This window comes from Sciurus vulgaris, assembly GCF_902686455.1.
Source record: "Sciurus vulgaris genome assembly, chromosome: 1".
Taxonomy (NCBI): domain Eukaryota; kingdom Metazoa; phylum Chordata; class Mammalia; order Rodentia; family Sciuridae; genus Sciurus; species Sciurus vulgaris.
The window spans coordinates 112,982,284-113,003,744 of NC_136461.1; the positions used below are offsets into that span (position 1 = coordinate 112,982,284).

At 44.2% G+C, this 21,461-nt stretch overlaps 2 protein-coding genes across 6 annotated transcripts in view; one reads left to right on the forward strand and one right to left on the reverse strand.

Moving 5' to 3' along the window:
- The first annotated feature begins 4,787 nt into the window (after nt 1–4,787).
- Nucleotides 4,788–12,909, forward strand: RIIAD1 (regulatory subunit of type II PKA R-subunit domain containing 1). Of its 2 annotated transcripts, XM_079155936.1 has the most exons (5): nt 4,788–4,894; nt 5,379–5,455; nt 10,215–10,261; nt 11,340–11,467; nt 12,791–12,909. In XM_079155936.1, exons 1-4 carry the CDS (start codon nt 4,811–4,813, stop codon nt 11,408–11,410), a joined length of 279 nt encoding a protein of 92 aa, XP_079012062.1. In that variant the 5' UTR covers nt 4,788–4,810; the 3' UTR covers nt 11,411–11,467; nt 12,791–12,909. The 2 variants fall into 2 exon arrangements, with proteins under 2 accessions (XP_079012062.1, XP_079012063.1); XM_079155937.1 differs by lacking the exons at nt 10,215–10,261; nt 11,340–11,467; nt 12,791–12,909 and adding an exon at nt 8,959–9,351.
- A 140-nt stretch (nt 12,910–13,049) lies between these two features.
- The window catches only part of MRPL9 (mitochondrial ribosomal protein L9), a 34,745-nt gene continuing 26,333 nt past the window's right edge, over nt 13,050–21,461 (reverse strand). Inside the window, exons 7-8 of one of the 4 annotated variants that reach the window (XM_079155400.1) lie at nt 13,533–13,642; nt 13,050–13,235 (exon numbers count right to left, since the gene is read on the reverse strand). In XM_079155400.1, the coding sequence (XP_079011526.1) occupies nt 13,052–13,235; nt 13,533–13,642 (294 nt within the window). In that variant the 3' untranslated portion in view covers nt 13,050–13,051. Of the gene's footprint in view, nt 13,236–13,532; nt 13,643–15,168; nt 16,399–19,155; nt 19,195–21,461 lie in introns of those variants that run through there. The other 3 variants (XR_013766463.1, XM_079155402.1, XM_079155403.1) reach the window with 3 other exon arrangements.

Consider the following 21,461-nt stretch of genomic DNA (forward strand, 5'->3'; position numbering starts at 1 on the left):
GGGGGGAAAGAGCAGAAGGGACCCAGAGAGGAAAAAAAGGAAAGTGAGGTGGAGAAAGGAAGAGCAGGTGGAGATGAGGGCAGAAAGAGAATTGTATATTTTCCAGAAAAGGAACCAAGAAAAACTGTAGCTTTCTGGCATTTGCCGACACCCCCTTCTTTCCCTCTGGGGCGTTTGTGTGTATAAGTGTGTGGGCAGGGAGGCGGCAGCGGGAGCTCTCACTTGTAAGCTCCTTGAAGACCAAGACACCGTTTAATTCAGTGTTTTTCTGTTCACAGTGTCTAGCGCTGTGTCTTTCTCAAGCATAGTAGGTGCTTAACAAACACTTCATGCAAAGAACCTCTGATAAGAGTAGACTCCTGATTCTTTCAATGGGAAGAAATACAGCTGTCAAGCTCCCCTTTAGGGAAGCTAAGCCAAATTACTCCTTCCTTTGCTTCTTTCTTGAACTGAGTTCCTGGAATGGGATTCACTCTAATTGTCAGATAGTAAAAAGGAGTGGTGGGGAGTACATCTGGGGACCATTATTCTCCCAAAAAACAATTCTACTTCTAGGCATGATTGGTATACTCCATGGTCTGGAGGGAACTTGGCCCCTCCACTCACTGGGCCCACTCAGAGTCTCAGTAGTGGCAGCCTTTGCTTCCAAACAGGCGCTTGCCCACAAGGACTCACAGCTTTTGTAGAACACCTGCACCTCTGTCATTCCCTTCTTCACCCCAGGGTGGGGCTGATGTCTTCACAACGGTGCTTGTATCTTTGAAATATGTCCCAGTACAATCCCAGAGGCTGACAGTCTCCTCTTCTGGAAGTGAAATAATAATAACCATGCTTACATGGCACTTACAGTGTCCCAGGCATTATTCCAAGTGTGTTTTACTTTCTAGCTCATTAAAACCTCACCACTGCCCTAAGATGTGGAGTCTATCATTATCTCCAAATACAGATGAAGAAACCAAGGTATAGAGCGATTAAATAACTTGCTTAAGGCCATGCAGCTAGAAAGAGGTCTGGCTGAGATTGGAGCCTGGGCAGTCTGACTCCCATGTCCTCGAATTTAACTCCCACATCACACATTCCTCTTGGAAATGGGGCCAGTGGTTAAGCATGACCTTTCTTCCTCTTCTATCTTCACTTAAACCTTGGGTGAGACAGTCCTTCTTTCTACTGCTTCATTCCATATTGACCACCTGCCATCCTTCCTCAGCCTGGGTTTTTGTGTCCTGGAGCTACATTCTGACAGGTGCATATATTTGAGGGAATGTATGTGCAACGATTTGTGTACACTTCACCATGTGGATGCCCAGGTCCTCCCAGTAGGACCTTAAGATGGGGATGGGGTGAAGGCAATTGTAGGGGACTCTGGTGGGAAGTCAGAAGATGTGATACCACTGCCAGGGAATCAGGAAGTTCAAATGTGTCTATCTCCGAAGTAGCTTTGAGCCAGGTAGCAGTGCCCCACCCCCACTGCCCCTTTCTTGCCTTCTAATCTGATCTTGGTATTTATGGAGATGCTAAACAGATCACGCCCTCTGAGGATGGAGAAGGGAAGACCCCACAGCCCTGTTGATCTCATTACTCTGTGTCTTCTCAGCAGATCTGCCTCCCTGCTGCTCATTCAGGCTTGGACCTAATCATATTAATTGAAATATTAAACATTCACAGAAACGAATTTCAATGAACTTCTCTCACTCCTCCTCCAGTCAGTAATTGGGAAGACAGCTGCAGGCAACAAAATGTCTCCAATCCTTCACTTTATTTGTGGCCCTAGATTGGAGGTGTCAGTGTGAGAAAAGAAGCTAGTTTTAGGGTGGGGGGGAGTTCTCATCAGATCCTCCTGGCCTAGAGACTGAGGGCACATCTCTGATGTTCTATCAGGCCATGTGGGATGGGAGCCTTGTGAGGTAAAGATTGCGGGGTGGAACCCCATGACTCAGAGGCACATTCTGGGGAGGTTTTTCTTCAGGAGGAAATGAGGCCTCAAGTCCTAATTCTTCCAAGACACTTTCTCTGCCCACCATCCCTCTTTCTTATTCCTCTGCAGTCAAAGCTAACTGCCCTATATAACAAGATTACTGATTTTATAAAGGGAGAGTCCTGTTCCTGGTTTTAGGCTCTTAGGAAGTGAAAGTGCCAGATAATTGGGATATTTTTTAGAAAAAGCAAAATGTGATGGTATATGTGGGCAGAGTGGCTAATCATCAAGTACTTACTGGCTTCACTGAAGACAATGAAAACATCTGCAACAGAATTTATGAAAGAACAAAGAATTGATTATATAACCTTCCTGCCTTCAAGTGGCTTCTACCTCAAGACAGAAAAGCAAAATATGTAATAATGTGAACTGAGATGCTGTTAAGAAAACAAAAGTTGCCCCTCTCTCACATATAGGTCTTTGGGCACTAAGCAGTGATCAGTCAAGAAAGGCTGGGCATAGTGGCACATACCTGTAATCCAAGGACTTTAACCTTGGCAATTTCGTGAGATCCTGTGTCAAAATAAAAAATAAAAAGGGGAGCTGGGGTTGTAACTCAGTGGTATAGAGCGCTTGCTAGCACATGGGAGGCACTGGGTTTGATCCTCAGAACCACATAAAAATAAATAAAATAAGGATATTGTGTCCATCTACAATTAAAAAATGTTAAACAAAATAAAGTAAAAAGGACTGGGGATGCTGGATGTGGTGGCGCATACCTATAATTCCAGCAGCCCAGGAGGCTGAGTCAGAAGGATCACAAGTTCAAAACCAGCCTCAGCAACTCAGTGAGACCCTGTCTCTAAATAAAATATAAAACAGGGACTGGGGATGTGGCTTAGTGGTTAAGTGCCCCTGGGTTCAATGCCTGGTACCAAAAAAACAAACAAACAAAACAAAACACTGGTGATGTGGCTCAATGGTAGAGTGCCCTTAGGTTCCATCCCTAGTACGGGTCATGACCAATTCTCAAAGCACAAGCAGATCATAGCCTAGCAAAAGAGGATATCAATTATTTTATGCATGGGGATGGACAGAATTGTGTGTGTGTCTGTGTGTATCAGTTTGCAAGTCCACATTTCAGTGTTGTCTAATATCATGCAAGCCACATAGATAATCTTGATTTCTAATAGCCATCTTAAAAAAGTAAAAAGAAACAATGAAATTACTTTTAATAATATATTTTAATTTAACCTGTTGTATCCAAAATACTATTTAAACATGTAATCAACAAAAAATTTGCAAAATATTTTACATGATTTTCATACTAAGTCTTTCAAATTCAGAGAGTATTTTACATTGCTAGCTCATCTAACACCAAAGGTCACATTTTAAGTGTTCAAGAGCCATCAATGACTCTGGGAGACCATACTGGCTAGTGCAGATCTGGAGGCTTCACCATTAGTTCTTGGCAGTATAAGGTGGGGAGAAACAGGTTGTAGCCAACGGGAGCCATGGAGTCTGCTTAACCTCTGCTCCTGGAGGAAAACTAACTGTTCTGACAGATGGCAGCTTATCTGCCTCTCACTCTATTAACCCTCTCTCCTAAAAAACAGACAAACAACCAAAGTGATTACTAACCCACATGATGTTCCTGGGAAGAGATTTGTAGCCCATTAGCTAACTTACCTCTTTCCCTGGCTTAGGAACTGCCAACATTCTCACTGTTTTTCCTCAGTCTTTCCTGAGAAAGAGACAGACTCTTGAGAGACCCCCCCCCCCCCCCAATCTAATGCTGAGCTTGTTTCTCATGCTATTTCCTTGATCCTTGGGGCAGTTGTTCACAAATCCCTTTTGGGTTCTCAGCCTCTCAGAAGGCTTCTGCTGGGCAAGATCTCTGTGGGTGTGGAAGCTCAGCATGTATATTGACAGGCTCCTGCCCTTTCCAGGCAGCTATTTTCAGCTCTCTGGCTTTATGTTTCACTTACCCTTCTTAATTAGATACTAGAAGAACAAATCTTGAAGACCGATTCCCCTTCTCCTCCCTTATTCAGTAGGGAGTGTGAGAAATGATTTAGAATTTATGAGGAACCCAGGGTGAAGAGAAAATTAATCTACATAAGATAGTCTAAGAGGGGAAATTCTGCCAGGGTGTCCTGCAGGTCCTTTCTAGTATCTTAGTCTGGGAAGGTTCCTTCCTTTGTAGAACTTAACTCACTCCATGCTCTGGGGTGCTTTCATGTTTTAAGAATCCAAGGCTAATGAGAGCCCAGAGGCCCTTGCCTGTAATCCCAACTACTGGGGAGACTGGACAGGAGGATTACAAGTCTGAGCAATTTAGTGAGGCTCTGTCTCAAAAAAAAGGGGGTAAGGCTGGGGAAGTACTTTGGTGGTAGAGTGACTAACACACGAGAGGCCCTGGATTCAATACCCAGTACCAAGGGGCAGGGGACGGGTCGGGAATCGAAGATTTCAATGTTCAATGTCTGCAGGATAGATTAGCAGGATCAGCTTCTGGGCCAGTGGAACGGGAAGAAGCTTGGATTCCTCCCTCCCACCCCACTATTACAAGGTTTCCTCTAGTTTCTGCTTAAATCAGGACAGAATTCTGGGAGACCCTGCCTTAGGAACCCTTATTCCTGTTTTGCTCTAGAACTAGAAAAAATAGTATTTAAGCTTGGGTGGGGGCAAGAAGGAAGGCTCATTTCGTATGCAATGGAATTCAAAAACCAGTCCCCAAATCTGGGGCACCCTCCTAAGTTCACTCCTCAGTGGCAGAGAGAAAGCCCACAGAGCTTCCCTCAGACCCTTCCCCCTCTGGAGAAGGCGGGACTTGGGGCGGGGCGGAGGCGGAGCCACACAGTCGCGACCCGTCGCCTGGACGACCGCCCCAAGATGGCGACGCTGCGGGGCGGGCTGCTGGGGCCGGACCCTGGGGCGCTGAGCCCCGCGCAGCTGGAGCAGCTGCGAAACTTCAAGGTGAGTGCAGCCGCGACCCCACGCCCACATCCATCAAATTGTAGCTCCAGGACAGGGACCCCAGACAGGGAGGAGAGAAGGAGAGCCGGGGCCTGTCCTAGATAAAGGGGCGGAGGGCCCAGGAAGTGCCCCCACCCTGCCGGCGGATCTCTGTTCTTCTGGATCTCTGAACCGAGTCCGACCAGCGTCTGAAAATGCAAGAACTAATGCTGGGATCCCGCCAGGGAAATGGGTCGAAGTTACAGCTAGAAACATCAGGTTAGATGCAAACAAGAACTTAACCCACGGGATCCTATCTCAGTTAAGGCCTCTAACCTGAGCAGGAAGCCGCATGGAGTTACCAAATCCACAGAAGACTTAAGCTTTCAAGCACCCCAGGAAAAGAGCTGGGTTAATTGTCCACGTTGTTTCCCCAGCCTTTCACACCTCTAGGGTTAAACCCAGGTTCTGTTTGATGGAACAGACTCTTTGCTCTTGCCCTCAGATCCAGACACGGATTGCTAACGAAAAGTACCTAAGGACACACAAAGAAGTGGAGTTGCTCCTAAGTGGCTTCTTCAGGTAGGTGGTTTTCCAGATGGGCCTTGAGCATCTAGTGGAAAACTTCCACCAAATTTTACTGGGGATAGATGAATATGAATGACCTCTTCTTTCTTGAAACATTCCCTATTGCTTCTAATTTCTTAAAAGTCAGAAAATAACCTAAGATTGAATTTTTTTCTAACTCTGGAATTTGTCACATCAAGGGTTTTCTTGTGATTTCTTAGAGTTTTCCTCCAGTTATCTCTAAATTCTTAAAAATATTAAAATTCATCAACTGTAAAGATAAATATATGCCTCATGACACTCGAAAGAGGGAATCTGGCACTGAGAAACCCAACAGGCAGCCATTGGGTATAAACACTATTCTCAACAAAAGAACTGAACAAGATTACTAGTAGAACTTAAAAAAAAAAAAAAAAAAAAAGAAAGAAAGAAAAAAGCCACATATCTGGCCCTTCCCTACCTGAGGACATTGTTGTAGAAAAACCCTAAAAGTTGGAAGCCACTAATTTCTTAGGCAAAAGAAGACCATTTTCCAGTGTATCCTTCCCCTGCACAACATTTCTGCTTGGCATTGCTTGAATGGAAAAATCTAATGCAATGAAAGACAAAAACTGAAGCAAGAAAAAAAAAATTTCATGGAGCAGCAATCAGGATGAAAACAACAGACAACACTATCTCAAATATGGTTTGGTTGAAGACAAATCGGCAAGGTTTAAATAATAATGGCTTCCACTTCCAGGCACTGTGTTGTTTCACTACATCAGCAGTCATCACACTCTATTGTAATTGCATTGTCAATCTTCTGTTTCTGGTCCAGAGCTCCAAGCTGTAGGAGCAGTGTGTGTGTGTTTCCAGTGCCCACACAGTGTGTGGCATCTTTGTATAGTTTTGCTGATCCTACCAGCCATGCTACAAAAAATAACTTATTTCTATTTTACAGGTGAGACAGTTTTAAGCTCAGAGAAGTAAAGTACCCTCCTCAAGTTACTGATGTAGGATTCAAACCCCTGTTTCTTCCACTGTATTGTGCTGTAAACACAGGTCCACAGGTGACCCCTGCTTACAGCCAAGGGGCTGCTCAGTGGGCCTCAGAGCTGGGGTGTAGCTCAGCGGTAGAGCATTTACCTAGCATATGTGAGGCTCTGAGACTGAGTCTTTCTCTCTCTCTCTCTCTCTCTCTCTCTCATACACACACACACACACAGAGACCTGGAGGACTCTTTGTTTTCTTGGATCTCACTAGTTCTCCCAGCAGTAGCCTCAGCACAGCAGGGGAAGCATCAGGGGAAAAAGTTGGTTTAGAAGTCACCTGTCAGTATCAGACCTGGGGATCAGCCCATCCCTTTTTGCATTTTTTCCTCTTAAGGGAACAAAGAATGACATGGTTCCTTATCCTGGGGAGTGTGCAATCCAAGTTAGGAATAGTTCCAGCAGGGAGATTGGGTATAAATGTTAAAAGCCTGAATTAAATCACCATTTGTATTGTTCACAAACAACAGGGTTAGAACACTTGGAGGTGGGGAATGAAGAGGGGGTTGTTGTTTCAGTCACATGTTGGGGATGGCCCTGCTTCTCTACAGAACGGTTTCCAGGAGGAGGCCTGGTGTCTGGGCCTGGGTGCTGTTGGGACAGCCCTGGGCACCTTCCCATTCCTTCCTTACCACCCACCTCCCAAGGCCAGGTAGGCCACTAGGCTTTTCCTTTTACTGTCCCTAAAGCTCCCCTGCATAAACTCCTCCTGGCCCTTTTTAGGGTGAAAGAGGGTAATGTTAGAAGTTCCAGGGTTTGCTTTTTTTTTTTGGTGTACCTATTATTTCCTTTTATTGATACCAGGGTGAGCCAGAATCAGCCCTGGATCTGTACTTGATTCTTCATATGGTCTTTCTTGTGAGAAGAGGAAAAGAAGAAGAGAGAGCAGTCCTTGAGCAGCTTGCTGTCTCTGCCTGTCTTGGAGGTCTCTGCTCTCTACTTGCTCTAAGCCATGAGAAGGTCTGAACCATTTTTGTTGGAAAATGAACTTGCCACTTGGATTTTCTGGAATCTAGTGGTCCATGGTCATTCAGCCACACCTCTCCAGTCTATAACAGAAATATGGTGTACAGAACCCTTAATACCTTCAATTTTGGATCGGAATAATGAAAAGAGTTAAGATCAAACTTATTTTAGGCATCCAGAAACTAAAGGTTTAGGGCCAGAGATATGATAGCCATGTGTGAAATTGTAGAAAGGCTTTATTAGATGTTTTTGTAAATATCCGAGCAGATGAAACTTCCCAAGTTGTAGTACTAGTCATATTATTCCTTGGCTGAAAAAATCTTCAGTGACTCGCATTACCTTTTTTGTTGTTTTCAAACATTTTATCAAAGTATACAGAGAAGTGACATATTATAAGCTGGATGCACTTGCCCACAGACACGGTACTAGTGCCCAGACGAAGAAATGAAATGTTAGCAGCACCTCAGACCTTCTGTGGTCCCTTCTAGACATCACCCCCAAATGATAACCAGTATTCTTTTTTTTTTTTTTTTTTTTTTTGGTATGAGGGATTTAATGCAGGGATACTTAACCACTGAGCCACATCCCCAGTCCCTTTTTATATTTTTTATTTTGAGACAGGTCTTGTGTAGTTGCTTAGGGCTTTACTCAGTTGCTGAGGCTGGCTTTCAACTTGAGATCCTCCTGCCTCAGCCTCCTGAGCCACTGGGATTATAGTGGCTGACTTCTAATAGCACAGATTGGTTTTGCCTTTTTGAATTTTACATAAATGGAATTCTATAATATGTGTTCTTTTGTGCCTGCTTTCTTTTGCTCAGTATCTAGAAGATCCTCCATTCTTACTTTGTGATTATATGGACTATACCACATGCTATTTATCTATTCCCTTGTCTTTTTTCTGTTTTGTGATGCTGGAAATTGAACCCAGAGCCTCTATATTCCCAGCGTTCCCACTGTCTTTAATTAACTTATTTATTTATGGTATTGGGGATTGAATTGGGGCACTTTACCATTGAGCTACATCCCAGGTCCTTATTTATTTTTGAGAGAGGGTCTCATGTAACTGCTGAAGGTCTTGCTAAGTTGCTGAGGCTGACCTTGAACTTGTGATCCTCCTACCTTGGCCTTTGTAGTCTCTGGGATTACTGATGTGGGTCACTGTGCCTGTCCCTCCCACTGTCTCTGGAATTGAATATAAAGGTCCCTTTCAGCATTCAAGGCCCTCTGTAACAGAGCTTCCTTCATTTCTTCCTGCTTCCTGTACATGCCTCTTCCTCCAACCAGACTGAACTTCTCTGGTTATTCTCTGATCTTATGGAGCCCAGGTAGACATCCCTTGAGTGCTGTCCTAGGCCCTGGGGATACAAAGGTGGATACAACTCAGTCACTACCCTAAGGGAAGTCAGTCTATGGGACATGGACAGTTCACATTTCCAACCTTAGTTCTTACTCTTTGCCTGGATCTGGAATGTTCTTGTCCCTCAGCCCTTGTCCTGCCTACTGAAATTCCATGTTTACCTCAGGGTCCTCTTGAATGCTGACTGCTCTGTGAAGATTTTTGGGGTTCCCCCTCAGTCACCTTCTCAACTCTGATCTCCCAGAACACTATTTCATACTCCTCTGTTAGCACTCACAGGAGATTACTTGGCCTTTTGGACATTTGAGAACTTCCCTTTTACTTGCCTGTAAGTTCTTTGAGGTAGGGCTATATTATCTTTTTTGAAAAGAATCAATCCCTCATACCTTGTGCAGTTACTTACACATAATTTGTGCTCAATAATTATCAAACTGAATTGATGGAGAAGGGAAGAAAAAAGTACTAAAGCTTGGGTATTGAAACTAGGGGCCTCCTGGGCAGGGGAGGCCTATGCCTAAGAGAACAATTGGAAGTGGGGCTGATGAGACAGAACTGATGGGCCAGGGCTTGGGGATATAGCTCAGTTGGTAGAGTGCTGCCTAACAAGCACAAGGCCCTGGGTTCAATCTCTAGTATCGAAAAAAAAAAAAAAAAAAAAAAAAAAAAAAACCAAAAAAAAAACAAAACAGAACTGATGGGCCAGGATAGCCCATGGCCAAGGGTTATTGTAGAGAGCTCTGACCTTAGAGTCACAAGTCCTGGGCTCTCTCTCCTTTATTTATGATCTTTATGAACTTGAGTAAATGATTAAGCCTTGGTGGTTTTTGTATGTAAAATGGGGACGTAAAAATTGCCACCTCAGCTGGTTATTATTTGTGAGCATATTTTACAAACCATGAAACTCTGAGACGTAAGATATTTTCAGCTTCCGGGTAGCCCTGGGACTTGGGGTTTTAAGGTGTACTGTAGGACCAATGACCAACTGAAGACCATCTCAGCTGGACTTACTGTATTCCTCCCTGCTCCCCCATGGGAATTCATGGTTAAACTTCCTCAGAACATTGTGGGGGTGCATATCTGTCCCATCACACTGGAGTCCCTTGAGGATCCCGTGGCATGCTCTTAAGTTTGCTTTCTGTCCTGGGCTTGGCACTGATGTGAAAATGTTGAATGAATGGCAGCTCTTCTGTGAAAGGCGCGATAGCCAAAGTTCCCACTTGGGATGTTTTACTCCTTGCCTTAGATTCTGAGTTGAAGAAAAATCACAAACAAAAGGGTCCTTATCTGTGGTCCCCTGTTTATTGACTTCTGGAATGGGTATGTCTCACATTAATCTATGAGAAAGCCTGGGACCTGAAGCAGTGGTCACAGCCTGCCTTAAAGCCTGTGTTATCTCCTTCTCTACCCCGTAATGTTTTCCAGAGAAATGTTTTTGAAAAGACCAGACAATATCCTGGAATTTGCTGCAGGTGAGTAGGGCAGCATCATTTTGGGGGTGTGTATGTCATAAAGCTTGTGCAAGGAATATGACTGAGAATTTAGACTTGGATAGGCCCAGGATTCTCTCTGTAGAGTCTGGGGTCGTCCACCTGATGGTCCCTCAAGGGAGCTTTTTTCAGAAGGCTTCTAACTTTACTGTCATTTCCTCAAAATGAGGCCAGATGAGAAATGAGGCAGAACTTCCTCTTGGTGAGGACTGTTCAGAATTTTTAGATTCCCAAAGGAACGTATGGGCAGCCCTTTCCCTGGGAATCGTAAAGCAGTTCTGACCCCGGCTATGCATTACAATCACCTGGGGAGCTTTTTAAAAAAATACCAATGTTCAGGCCCCACCCCTAGAGATTTTTATTTAATTAGTCTGGGGTAGGGCCCAGCATCCATAGTTTTAAAGACTCCCCAGGTGATTCTAATGGACTTGGCTGCAAGATGGCTTAAGGTCAACAGTGTTTAGAGGGACTGTTTCTTGGGTGCAGTTAACCCTGGGAGTTGGTTGTGTCCTCCAACTGTTTCTAACTGAATCTAAGTACGCCTTTGCTGCCACAGCAGATGCTGCCTCTGACTCACATTCTGCCGGGTGTATAAAAACCCTTTTCTGTCGTCATCCTGCGGAGCCTGGCTCTTCTCTGAGAGGGTATTCTCAGAGAAGGCGTATATTTCAGAGACAGGAGCTGGCAAGCTGAGTGGAGACAAGAATAATACTTGGCATTTATTTGGGCCCCAAGATGGGCTGGGAGCAGAAAACCCAGAGAATCCCTGAGCCCTCTGATGATGGCTCCTTGTGCGTCAGCAAGCAACGACAAACAGCATGGTGTGGCAGGAGCAGGAGCCACTTTGTGTCAGCCCTACCCATGACCAATTGCGCTAGCACACTTAACTGCTCTGGCAAGGGCAATGATCATGAGGATCCACTGTGACTGCTCACATTATGTTGTAAAGCAGGCCACCAGTAGTGGCTAAGACCCTGCCATCCTAGCTTTTAGGAGAGAAAGCTGTCTCCCTCCCATTTTTTTCCCTGAGATGATTTCTTCTTTTTGATTTTTATCCCAGACTATTTCACAGATCCAAGACTTCCCAACAGGATTCACATGCAGCTAATTGAAGACAAGAAAGCGGCTTAATTAGTAAAATCACGATGCTCAGCTGTTGGGAGAGACTAGACAGGATCCAGCCTTGGGGTGGGTGTTAACCTCACACATGGAGGCGGCTTCACTCTTGTGAAAAGAAGCAGTGGCTTATTGGTCCAGGGTGTGAAAGAAATCAACCGAAGAAACCAAAGAGAATCTCAGTGCAAGTGTTTCATTTTCCTGACACTGTTTTGGGGAGTCAGGGACTGTGAAGAGAGGCTAGGGTTGCTCCAACATGTCAGTGACGGGGCTCTTCCTACTTAGTAAAGTGGATTAAGAGAATGGAAGTGTGAGTAGTTCAGGGGTGGAGAGAGTGGTGGAAATGGGGAGGAGGCTGTTAGCACCAACTCATGGTGCTCCTGCGGGTGACCTTTCCCTGTGACCTTGGTTGTGAGGTGGGTGGGGGATTTAGTAATAGAAGCAGTTCCCTGGGAGCTCCTTGGATTGGCTGCTTTCTACTTCCCCTAATCCATTAAGGCCAACACAGTTTATAGTTTTTAAAAAAAATTTTTTTCTGTATAAATTAGTTATACATGACAGTAGAATGCATTTTGACACATCATACATAAGTGGAGTATAACTTCTCATTCTTCTGTTGGACATAATGTAGAATCACACAGGTCGTGTAGTCATACATGCACATAGGGTCGTGATGTCCCATTCATTCAAGCATTCTTCCTACCCCCATGCTCCCTCTCCTCCCTTCACTCCCCGCTGTCTTAATCCATAGTACCTCTATTTTCCCTGGCCCCAATCCCAGAGCCAACAGTTTATTTTTTAATTTATTTTTATTGTAAACAAATGGGATACATGTTGTTTCTGTTTGTACATGGAGTAACAGCGTACCATTTGCGTAATCATACATTTACATAGGGTGATGATGTTTGATTCATTCTGTTATTTTTTCCTCCCCACCCCTCCCACTCCTCTTTTCCCTCTATACAGTCCCTCCTTCCTCCATTCTTGCCCCCCCCACCCCCCATCATGTGTCATCATCCGCTTATCAGCGAGATCATTCATCTTTTGGATTTTTGAGATTGGCTTATCTCACTTAGCATGATATACTCCAATTTCATCCATTTGCCTGCAAATGCCATAATTTTATTATTCTTTATAGCTGAGTAATATTCCATTGTGTGTGTGTATATATATATATATATTCTTTATCCATTCATCAATTGAAGGACATCTAGGTTGGTTCCACAGTCTGGCTATTGTGAATTGAGCAGCTATGAATATTGATGTGAGCCAACAGTTTTTAAGCAAGATAATTCCTGAAACAATTTTAAACAATTTTGGTTTGTTTCTTTGTTTTTAAAGTGAGGTGGGAAAATGCCACACTCTTAATCTAGCAGAACCATTTCTGTTTTGCAGGGTCTACTTGAAGCATGAGAGCCTAGTTGCCATCAGCGTGGGTTTCCAAGCTGCCTTGGGCTTTGTCTGCTGTCGCAAAGGCTTTTAAACATTCTCATTAAAACCAGACCTTCCTGTTCTGTCTGCTTGGCTTCACTGGGAAGGAGGACAACATCCTGCTTGGCAGGGCTGCCCTGCCCCGCCCTGCCCTGTTAGGCATTAGGCCTCTTTCTCATTTCTGGTGGTCAGGGGCTTCTTGCTGTGGCAGGGGCTGTTCCCACTCTAGCCACTTAGTCCCAGAGCCAACACCAGAGCAAAGAACAGGGGTGGACACCCTGAGAGGACCACAGTGGGCTGTGGTGGGACAGAAACAAGTGAGTCCACATTTAAGTGTCTTCTGGTGACTCCAGAGTGTAGGTGATGATTAACTTTTATTTCCATAGAAGCAATAGGAGGAGGAATTGGGCTGGAACGACATCGAGAGAAAATGAGATTAGACATTGAAACCCACTCAGGGTCATGAATATTGCGAAATAGGAACCTAACAGGTGACTTAGAAGGTGGTGAAATTTGTTCTTAAGGATTCTGAAGAATAAGCTGCCCATCCATTTGAACTTTGGCTAAGAGGCAGGGGAATGGACCAGATGGCCTCATAAAGTCTGGAAGGCTCATGAAACCTAGGAGGCTTGGGGTCTTCTATGTTTATGTCTTCCCTCTCTGGCCTCCACTGTCCACTGGCTGCACTATAGAAAGAACCTCTCACCTCTGTGTGTCACCTGTCAACATCACCATGGCAACAGAAGCACAGACCAAAGCAGTGGTTGTTATTTTTATTTCTCTTGTGTCTGCCTGCCTTATTCCCAGCTGCTGTACCTGCAGAAGGGGCAAAACAGGGTATTTAAGGAACTATTAAAACGTCACATAATAAGCTATGGGATAGGTGCCTGAGGAGTTAAGTGCTTTCAGAACCACACTCAGCAGCTCTAGCACTGACAATGAGATGTCCTTGTTTAGAAAATCTAATAAAGCCTTCAGTAAAAACACACATCGACATCCACGTAAACATATGTCCTCTGATGTGAAGTGTCATGTTAGGTGCTCTTGGACCCTTTACTGGAAGAAGAGACCTGCAATGCTGGGCGAAGGGAATGGTGATTTTCAAGGTGCTTGAGTCACAGTTCAACACCGGGAGTAGCATGGCTCATTCTGTGGGGGTTTCCTGATAGAAGCAAGGACTGTATTTCTCTTAAAATATATACATTTAAAATATATTTCAGCCAGGCATGGGGGACAGGCCTGTAATCTCACCTACTTGGGAGACTGAGGCAGGAGGATCACAAGTTCAAGGATAGCCTGGGCAATTTAGCAAGACCCTATCTCAAAAATTAAAAATTAAAAAATTAAAAATTGATGGAGCTCAGTGGTACAGTGCCCCTGAGTAAAATCCCTAGTCGAAAAAAAGAAAGGAAGGAAAAAATGAAGAATTCAAAGCCTTCCTGAGAAAAGAATAAATTTAACGTATGGTCATAGTGGTTCTATTTTGTGTGAGATACTGTGCTAGGTCCTGGGGGTGAGACATGGACTGTCCTGCTGTATGGTTGTTTATGGTCTGGGGAGATGAGTTTCTTCCTACCATGACTTTATCTGTCTGAAAAGTTCACCTATTAGACTAAAAGCTTTATTAGGGCAAGAACCAAACCTAAAGATTTAACTTGTTCACTGCTGAATTCCTGGTTCCCAGTAGTGTCTGGCAAAGAGCAAGTGCTCAGCATTTATGGAATGAATGCATGCATAATGGAATAAGCAATCACATTATAATGCATTAATTGCTATAATGACAATTATATATATAGAATCAGGAAATAATATAGAAGAAGGCAAAGTAGTGTGCATCAGGTTTCACTGGAGGAGTGAGGGCAGTCTTATAAAAAATGATATGTGATGTGCAAGAAAGGGTTTTCCAGGCAGACCTGAGGAGGAAGGGGAATGATCAGAGTATCACAGCTGCTCCCATTCTTCTAAGTATGAGGTGGGAACAGACCCTCTTTGTTACCTGGTCACCCTCATTACCCTCTTCCTTGCTAACAGAACTTCAGATTTGTTGGGGCAGCATTGATGGATCACGTTTGATCTAGGCCAACCATTAATACTGACATTTTCTCATTTCCCAGCCTTCCTTGCAGCTAGGGGCACCTGTGTGTCCATGAACTATAGGTAGAAGGGTACTGGGCAGTAGGTTTTTAGGAAAGCTTTTGCTTTTTTAAAAAAAGGGGGCGTGCAACTGATTGAGCTGGTGTAGCTCCCCTTTTTGATTTGGACCTGATGTGATGTCTAGAACTGAGCAGCCCTCCTAAAACCATGAAGTGACAAGTATGAGTGAAATCCAGTCCTCTAAAACTGAGAGGAAAGATTGGAAGATCCTGGGGCCCTGATGGCATCTCTGAATATTTGAACAGCAGGGTGATCACCTACCTTCAGACTTCTTGGTAAGAATGGTGAATTTTAATGTTTTAAAATCAAACCAGAGTTTAAATCCTGACCCACTACTTGCTAGATGTGTGGCCTTGGCCAAGTCACTTAATTGTCTTGAGCATTAGGGTTCTCACCTATAAATAAGACTTGGAATACCCACCTTTTAGGGTTGCTTGGAATAGAGATGAACAGATAACAGTGCCTGTTGTGTGGGAGGTGTTCACTAGGGGCATGCCTGGTGGGAAGTGTGTAAATTGCAAGGATGGGAGGAGATGGCAGATGAGGTGAGACAAATCACAGAGGGTGCTTGTGTGCTAGGCAAAGGAGGTTAGATTTTTATCTTGTAGGCCATGGAGAGCCAGCCAGGAATTTTTTCCCACATTTTTTATTGGTGCATTATATTTGTTCGTAATGATGGAATTTGTTGTTATACATTTGTACATGCATACAATATAACAATACAACTTGGCCAATGTTACTCTCCACTTCCCACCCTCTGGTCCCTTTCCTCTACTGATCTCCCTTTGATTTTCATGAGATCCCTGTCCCCCACCTTTCTTTTCCTTTTTCCTCTCTACCTTCCACATATGCGAGAAAACATATGACCTTTAACCCAGTCAGGAATTTTAACTCCCAAGGAACTCAAGAGGAGATGTGCATTTGGGAAGTGCGATCGTGTGGAAGACAAATTAGAGGAAGTTAAGACCAGAAATGGAAGGACCTATGGGGAGACAGTCTCAACAGTCTGAGTCTCTACTGTCTTCACACCTACACCCCTTCAGTGACTGAAGTGACTTCTTACCCCTCCTCCTGACTTTCCTGTCTACTATAGCAGTTGAGAATGTATTTAGCTGCAAGTAACAGAAAACCCAATTTACAGTGCCTTAAACAAATAGGGATTTATTTTGCTCACCTAATGAGAAGTCCAGTAGCAGGCAGGGTTCAAAGTTTTGGAAATGTCACCAAGTACCCAGAGCAGGCCTGCTGTTTTTCACTCTGCCAGTTAAAACTTTCACCTTTTGGTTGCAGGAAGGTCCCTGCATTCCCAGGAGTCATTTCTACATTTCAGGCAGGAGAAGGGGATAGAGCCAGGCCAATTCTCTTGAAAGACTTCCCACCATTGTCTCTTAGGCCAGACCAGGGTTATGTGGCTCACCCTAAGTTCAACAGACACCAGGGTACAGAGCAAGAGGTGGTTAGGAGTGGTCAGCCCCAAAGCAGACGTGCCCCACTGCACTCCCCAACTCATTCTGTGTTGTAGCTAGTGTTTTTTTGGGTAGGGGGAGGATATCGGGGATTAAAGTCAGGGGTGCCTAACCACTGAACCACATCCTTAGCCCTTTTTATTTTTTGAGACAGAGTCTTGCCAAGTTGCTTAGGGCCTCACTAAGATGCTGAGATTGGCTTTGAACTTGCAATCCTCCTGCCTCAATCTCCTGAGCTGCTGGGATTACAGGTGTGCGCTACCACTCCTGGGTGCTAATATCTTTTTTTTTTTTTTTTTTTTTCCCCTTTTTCTTTTTAGATACATGACAGTAGAGGGTATTTTGATGTATTATACATACATGGAGTATAACTTATTCTAATTAGGATCCCATGCTTGTGGTTGTACATGAAGTGGTTTCATTGGTCATGTATTCATATATGAGCACAGGAAAGTTATGTCCAAATCGTTCTACTATCTTTCCTATTCCCATTCTCTCTCCCTTCCCTTCATTCCCCTTTGTTAATCCAATGAACTTGGTGCTAGTGTCTTTAGGGTCTTTTAAGAAATCTAAGTCAGACTGTTTCTTTCCTTGAACCCTTCACTGGCCTCCCATGAACTTAAAATAAAAACCAGTTAGCTCTCCACAGCCATAAAGCTTTGCAAGACCCCCTCTACCTTTCAGACTTTACTCTCCTCCATTCTCACTATGCTTCAACCACATGGGTCTTTTCTCTTCCTCAAACAAGCCAGTGAAGTTCCCACTTTAGAACCTTTGAACTCTGTCTCATTTTCTTTCCCAGATCTTCACAGGGCTAGTGATCCAAGTTGCCATACCCTGTGATGAGAGGAAGAGAAAACTCCACTGAAGTGGCTTAAACACTCAGGTCAGGGCTTGCTTTTCCCACACAGGGTGTATGGAGGTGGCAGATGCTGATGTTGGTCCAGGGCCTACATCTCTGGAGTTTCCTTTCTTCCCCTAGGGCTCAGAGGAGGAGCAGCAGGACCTGGAAGGGTCTATGTGAGTGATGTGTCTTCCTTCTCAGGAAGTGACAGCCTCCCCAGCACACCCTGGCATTCCAGTTGATCTTCACTGACATCTCTCTTTAGCCAGAATTGTGCACATGCTCCTCTGAAAAGGAGGCTGGGAAACTGAGTATTCAGACAGCATCAGTGCCCCACAGCAAAGCTTGTCACTGTCTCAGAGAGTCCTCTCCTAGGATCAAACTAAAGCAGCCTCCCTAACATGATATTTATTTATTTTGTGGTTAGGGATCAAACTCATGGCTTCATGTATGCCAAGCAAGCTCTCTACTACTGAGCCACTTCCCCAGCACTCTCCCAGACACTTTAAAACTTTTATTTAAAAAATATATTTCCCCCAGCCATTTTCCATCACACTACCCTGTTTCATTTTCTTCATAGGACTTATCAGTATCTCATATTATCTCGTTTATTTTATTCTTACTGTCTGTGTCCCCAAGCATGTGGACTCCAGTGAATAGGCCTCATCAGTCCTGTTGTGGGCTGCCACCCACAAGTGTCTGGCATCTGTAGCTGTCAGCATGTATTTGCTGAATGACTGCATGGATAGACAGATGGGTAGATGGGCTGTTGGAAGATAGATTTGCATGACGAGGTCTTGATCTATGCAGTGGCGTGAAAATAGGAGATGTAGTCTAGATATACTTAGAAGGAATTGACAGAACTTGTGATATGAATGGGGGTTAGTGATAAGGAAGGTAGAGATTCTAGAATGACTTCCAGTTTTCTTGTTTGGGCACGTGATGATGGGATCTTTCATTAATACAGAAGGGAAGGAGGTAGGAACATGGGAAATGAGGGAATGACTTTAGACCAAAAGGTTCCCACTGAATTTACACTTGGGTCATGGATGATATTAATACAAATAGCTTTGGTAGGGAAGGCGGAAGAGTGCAGTGGGCTCAGTAGCAATTATAAAATGAGGATATAGAAGTGGATGCATATTGCCCTGCGGATGGCTTTCTGGGAGCACAGCTGAGAGAGGAAGATGAAGGAGGAGCAGTCATTGAGGGGAAGCAGGGTCAAGGGTTGGCTCTTGTAAGGGGAGACGCTTGAGCATCCAGTGATCTGATATTGTCATCTATCTATTTAACTTTTAGGTTGTAAAAGTTAGGAACTTCTTGGATCTGAAGTCCAGAGCTCCCAGAGATTATCAGGGGGCTCCAGATAGGCCCAACTTTTACCACCAAGTGACTTAAGCAATGTATGTCAGGGTCTTGTCCCCAAAATAGGAGCAGTAGCTATCACATGGGTTTGTAGGAAGGATCACCTGGTTCTGTGTTCTCAGGGTGAGAAGGCAGGGCGGTGGCTAGGAAGCAGGGCACTGCATCTGACTGGGTTGGCCTCTACTGCCCTCTCGTGGGCATTGCACACCACCTGGAGAATGTTTGTTCTCTAGGACTGAGTGGGAAGAGCCAGCAAGGGGAGCAAAGAGGAAACAGGGCCAAGAGTGAGAAATACGCATATTTACAGATTCCTGGAGTGGAAAGTTTATACAGAAGTTATAGAATTCAGGGCCTCATATCTGGGCAGTGCTGCTTCAGTGAGCACCTCAGATGTTTCTTTCTGGTACTGGGGATGTTTAAAGGTTCTGTAGTGGAGGTCATGAGCTGAGTAGCTCTCCTCTGCTACACCATTCTGCCATGGTGTTCTGCCTCACCCCAAGTCCAGAGTAATGAAGTTAGCTAAACATGGACTGAGACCTCTGAAAATGAAAAAAAAAATTAAATAAGAAGTTGAGCTGGTCATGGTGGCACACACCTGTAATTCCAGTGGCTCTTGAGGCTGAGGCAAGAAGATGGTAAGTTCAAGGGCAGCCTTGGCAAGACCCTGTCTCAAAATTTACAAAAGGGCTGGGGACATGGCTCAGTGGTTAAGTGCCTCTGGTTTCAATCCCTGTTACCAAGAAAGAAAAAAGTTGAAAAGAAAATGAGCAAATCAAAAGTGAGGACAAAGCTGGATGCAGTAGTGTACACCTGCAATCCCAGTGACTGGGAAGTTGTGGCAGGAGGATCACAAGTTCAAAGCCAGCCTCAGCAAGTAGTTTAGTGAGAAACTAAGCAACTTAGTGAGCCCCTGTCTCAAAATAAAAAATAAAGGGGCTGGAGAGATAGCTCAGTTGGTAAAGTACTTGCCTCACGTGCACAAGGCCCTGGGTTCAATCCCCAGCACCACAAAAACAACAATAACAACTAAAATCAAAAAGAGGCTGGGGATGTGGCTCAGTGGTTAAATGTCCCTGGGTTCAATCCCCAGTATGTGTGTGTATGTGTGTATATAACAATAAGCAAACCTGAAAACTTGGGGAATACAGTAATCATATCAGATATCAAACTATCTAACAATCCTGCTTTCAATATTTGATATATATCATTGCATTCTGGAGTGACAGAAAAAGGAAGCATCGTTGGCAACTGCATCTAAGAACTCTGTGCAGAGTGGAGAATCAGATAGTGATGAAATAAAGATGGAGGAATAAAGAGACCCCTATCAAGCTTCCAAAAGTGTGAAGAGAAGGAAAGAAGTTGGTAGTAGTAGTAGATAAATTAGTGTCAGAGGATAGAAAGTTAGACATTTCACACTCCTGAGAAACAGAATTCTTAAAAAATACAAGGTTCTGGAGTAGATGTTATGATGTCCATCCAGATACTTCCTGTTAGGACTGAAGCACTCATTCCTGTATAACCCCCAAGCCTGCTGGGAATTTTGGTGGTTCACAGTTCTCATCTAGGCCCCATCGAGAAATTGCCCTCAACTGAAAATGTCCTCCAGGTAAAGTGCCTTGGACGCCAATATGTACTAGTCAGTGTGGGCATACAAAGGTCTAATTCCCTTGCCTCGATGAGGGGACAACTCTGCAGGGCCATGGCAGTCCCAGCACTCCTCCTGTCCAATCCTGTGATTTTCTTACAGTTGTTACTCCTGAGAGCACAACCCAATCCACGTCTTTTACTCAGAGTGGATTTCCCAAGGAACCCAACCTGGCAACCATTGTGGCAAGAGTGCTGAGGAAGCATATTCTAAAATGGGATTTTAAAAATGGAATCACCTGCTGGCCAGCTGGCAACAAGGACCCCAGCAGTGGCAGGAAGCAGAGCATGACTAACCCTGCATACCTGGTCAGTGCAATTATAGCAACTTTCACTAGTGCTGAGTGGGGATGGGATCCTAGTAGAAAGAAATGCATTAATGGGAAAAATATTTCAGGTTTTATAAAGATGATGGAACTCAATGGCTCTTGGTGGAGGCAATCAGTGCACTGGAGAAAGATAATGAAAAAGTCCAAGTTCCATGATAACAACTTCTACCACTTGATCTCCTGCATGTAGAGGACCCACAAAGTCGAGAATAAAGTCTAGGATTTAATTATAATAGTAGCAGAGCATCAAAGTAGTTTGAATTCTGAACTCTGGTGTTCTATTAGGAAGGAGTGAGATCCTGGGAATAGAGTGGAAGCACTTGGGTTGATGCTTTGAATCAGGAATCCTCAAATTTTCCTTTAAGGTTTGAGCCTGCAAATGTGCCCACCTCTTCCTGTTAAAGGCTTGAAGTTGATGGAGAAGCCTCTGCCTTGCAAGACAACACATACTCTCTTCAAGACCTACCCCACTTCTTCTGACTTCCAAGTCAATAAGCAGGATCAAGTCCCATCAGAACATAACTAAAAGACCCCTAAAAGAAGAAAGGAACCATCTGAGAGGTACTAGAGGACCTAGCCTGCTTGTATCGGTTGGAGCTGGGAAAGAATGTTTGGGGTGTTGGGAATTCTGATGGTGTTGGATCAAGGAGAGTGGGATATAATATCTGATAAAGAAGCACTTTTCTGTATTCAGGATTTACACTCTGACAAGGACTCTTGGTGATGTTGTTAACATTCTAATAGGTTGGCTCTGGAAAGTTTAGAGAAAGTCATGGCCATATTAAATGAAGTCTAAATGCCAGGACTATTGTGGCATACAGTGGAAGATGGTA

Bases quoted from the DNA above. Each gene is read 5' to 3' on its own strand.
- RIIAD1 (XM_079155936.1), top strand. From the start codon at position 4,811: ATGGCGACGCTGCGGGGCGGGCTGCTGGGGCCGGACCCTGGGGCGCTG. The intron at 4,895-5,378 runs GTGAGTGCAGCC...TCTTGCCCTCAG, and splicing joins AGCAGCTGCGAAACTTCAAG to ATCCAGACACGGATTGCTAA. The intron at 10,262-11,339 runs GTGAGTAGGGCA...TTTTTATCCCAG, and splicing joins TATCCTGGAATTTGCTGCAG to ACTATTTCACAGATCCAAGA.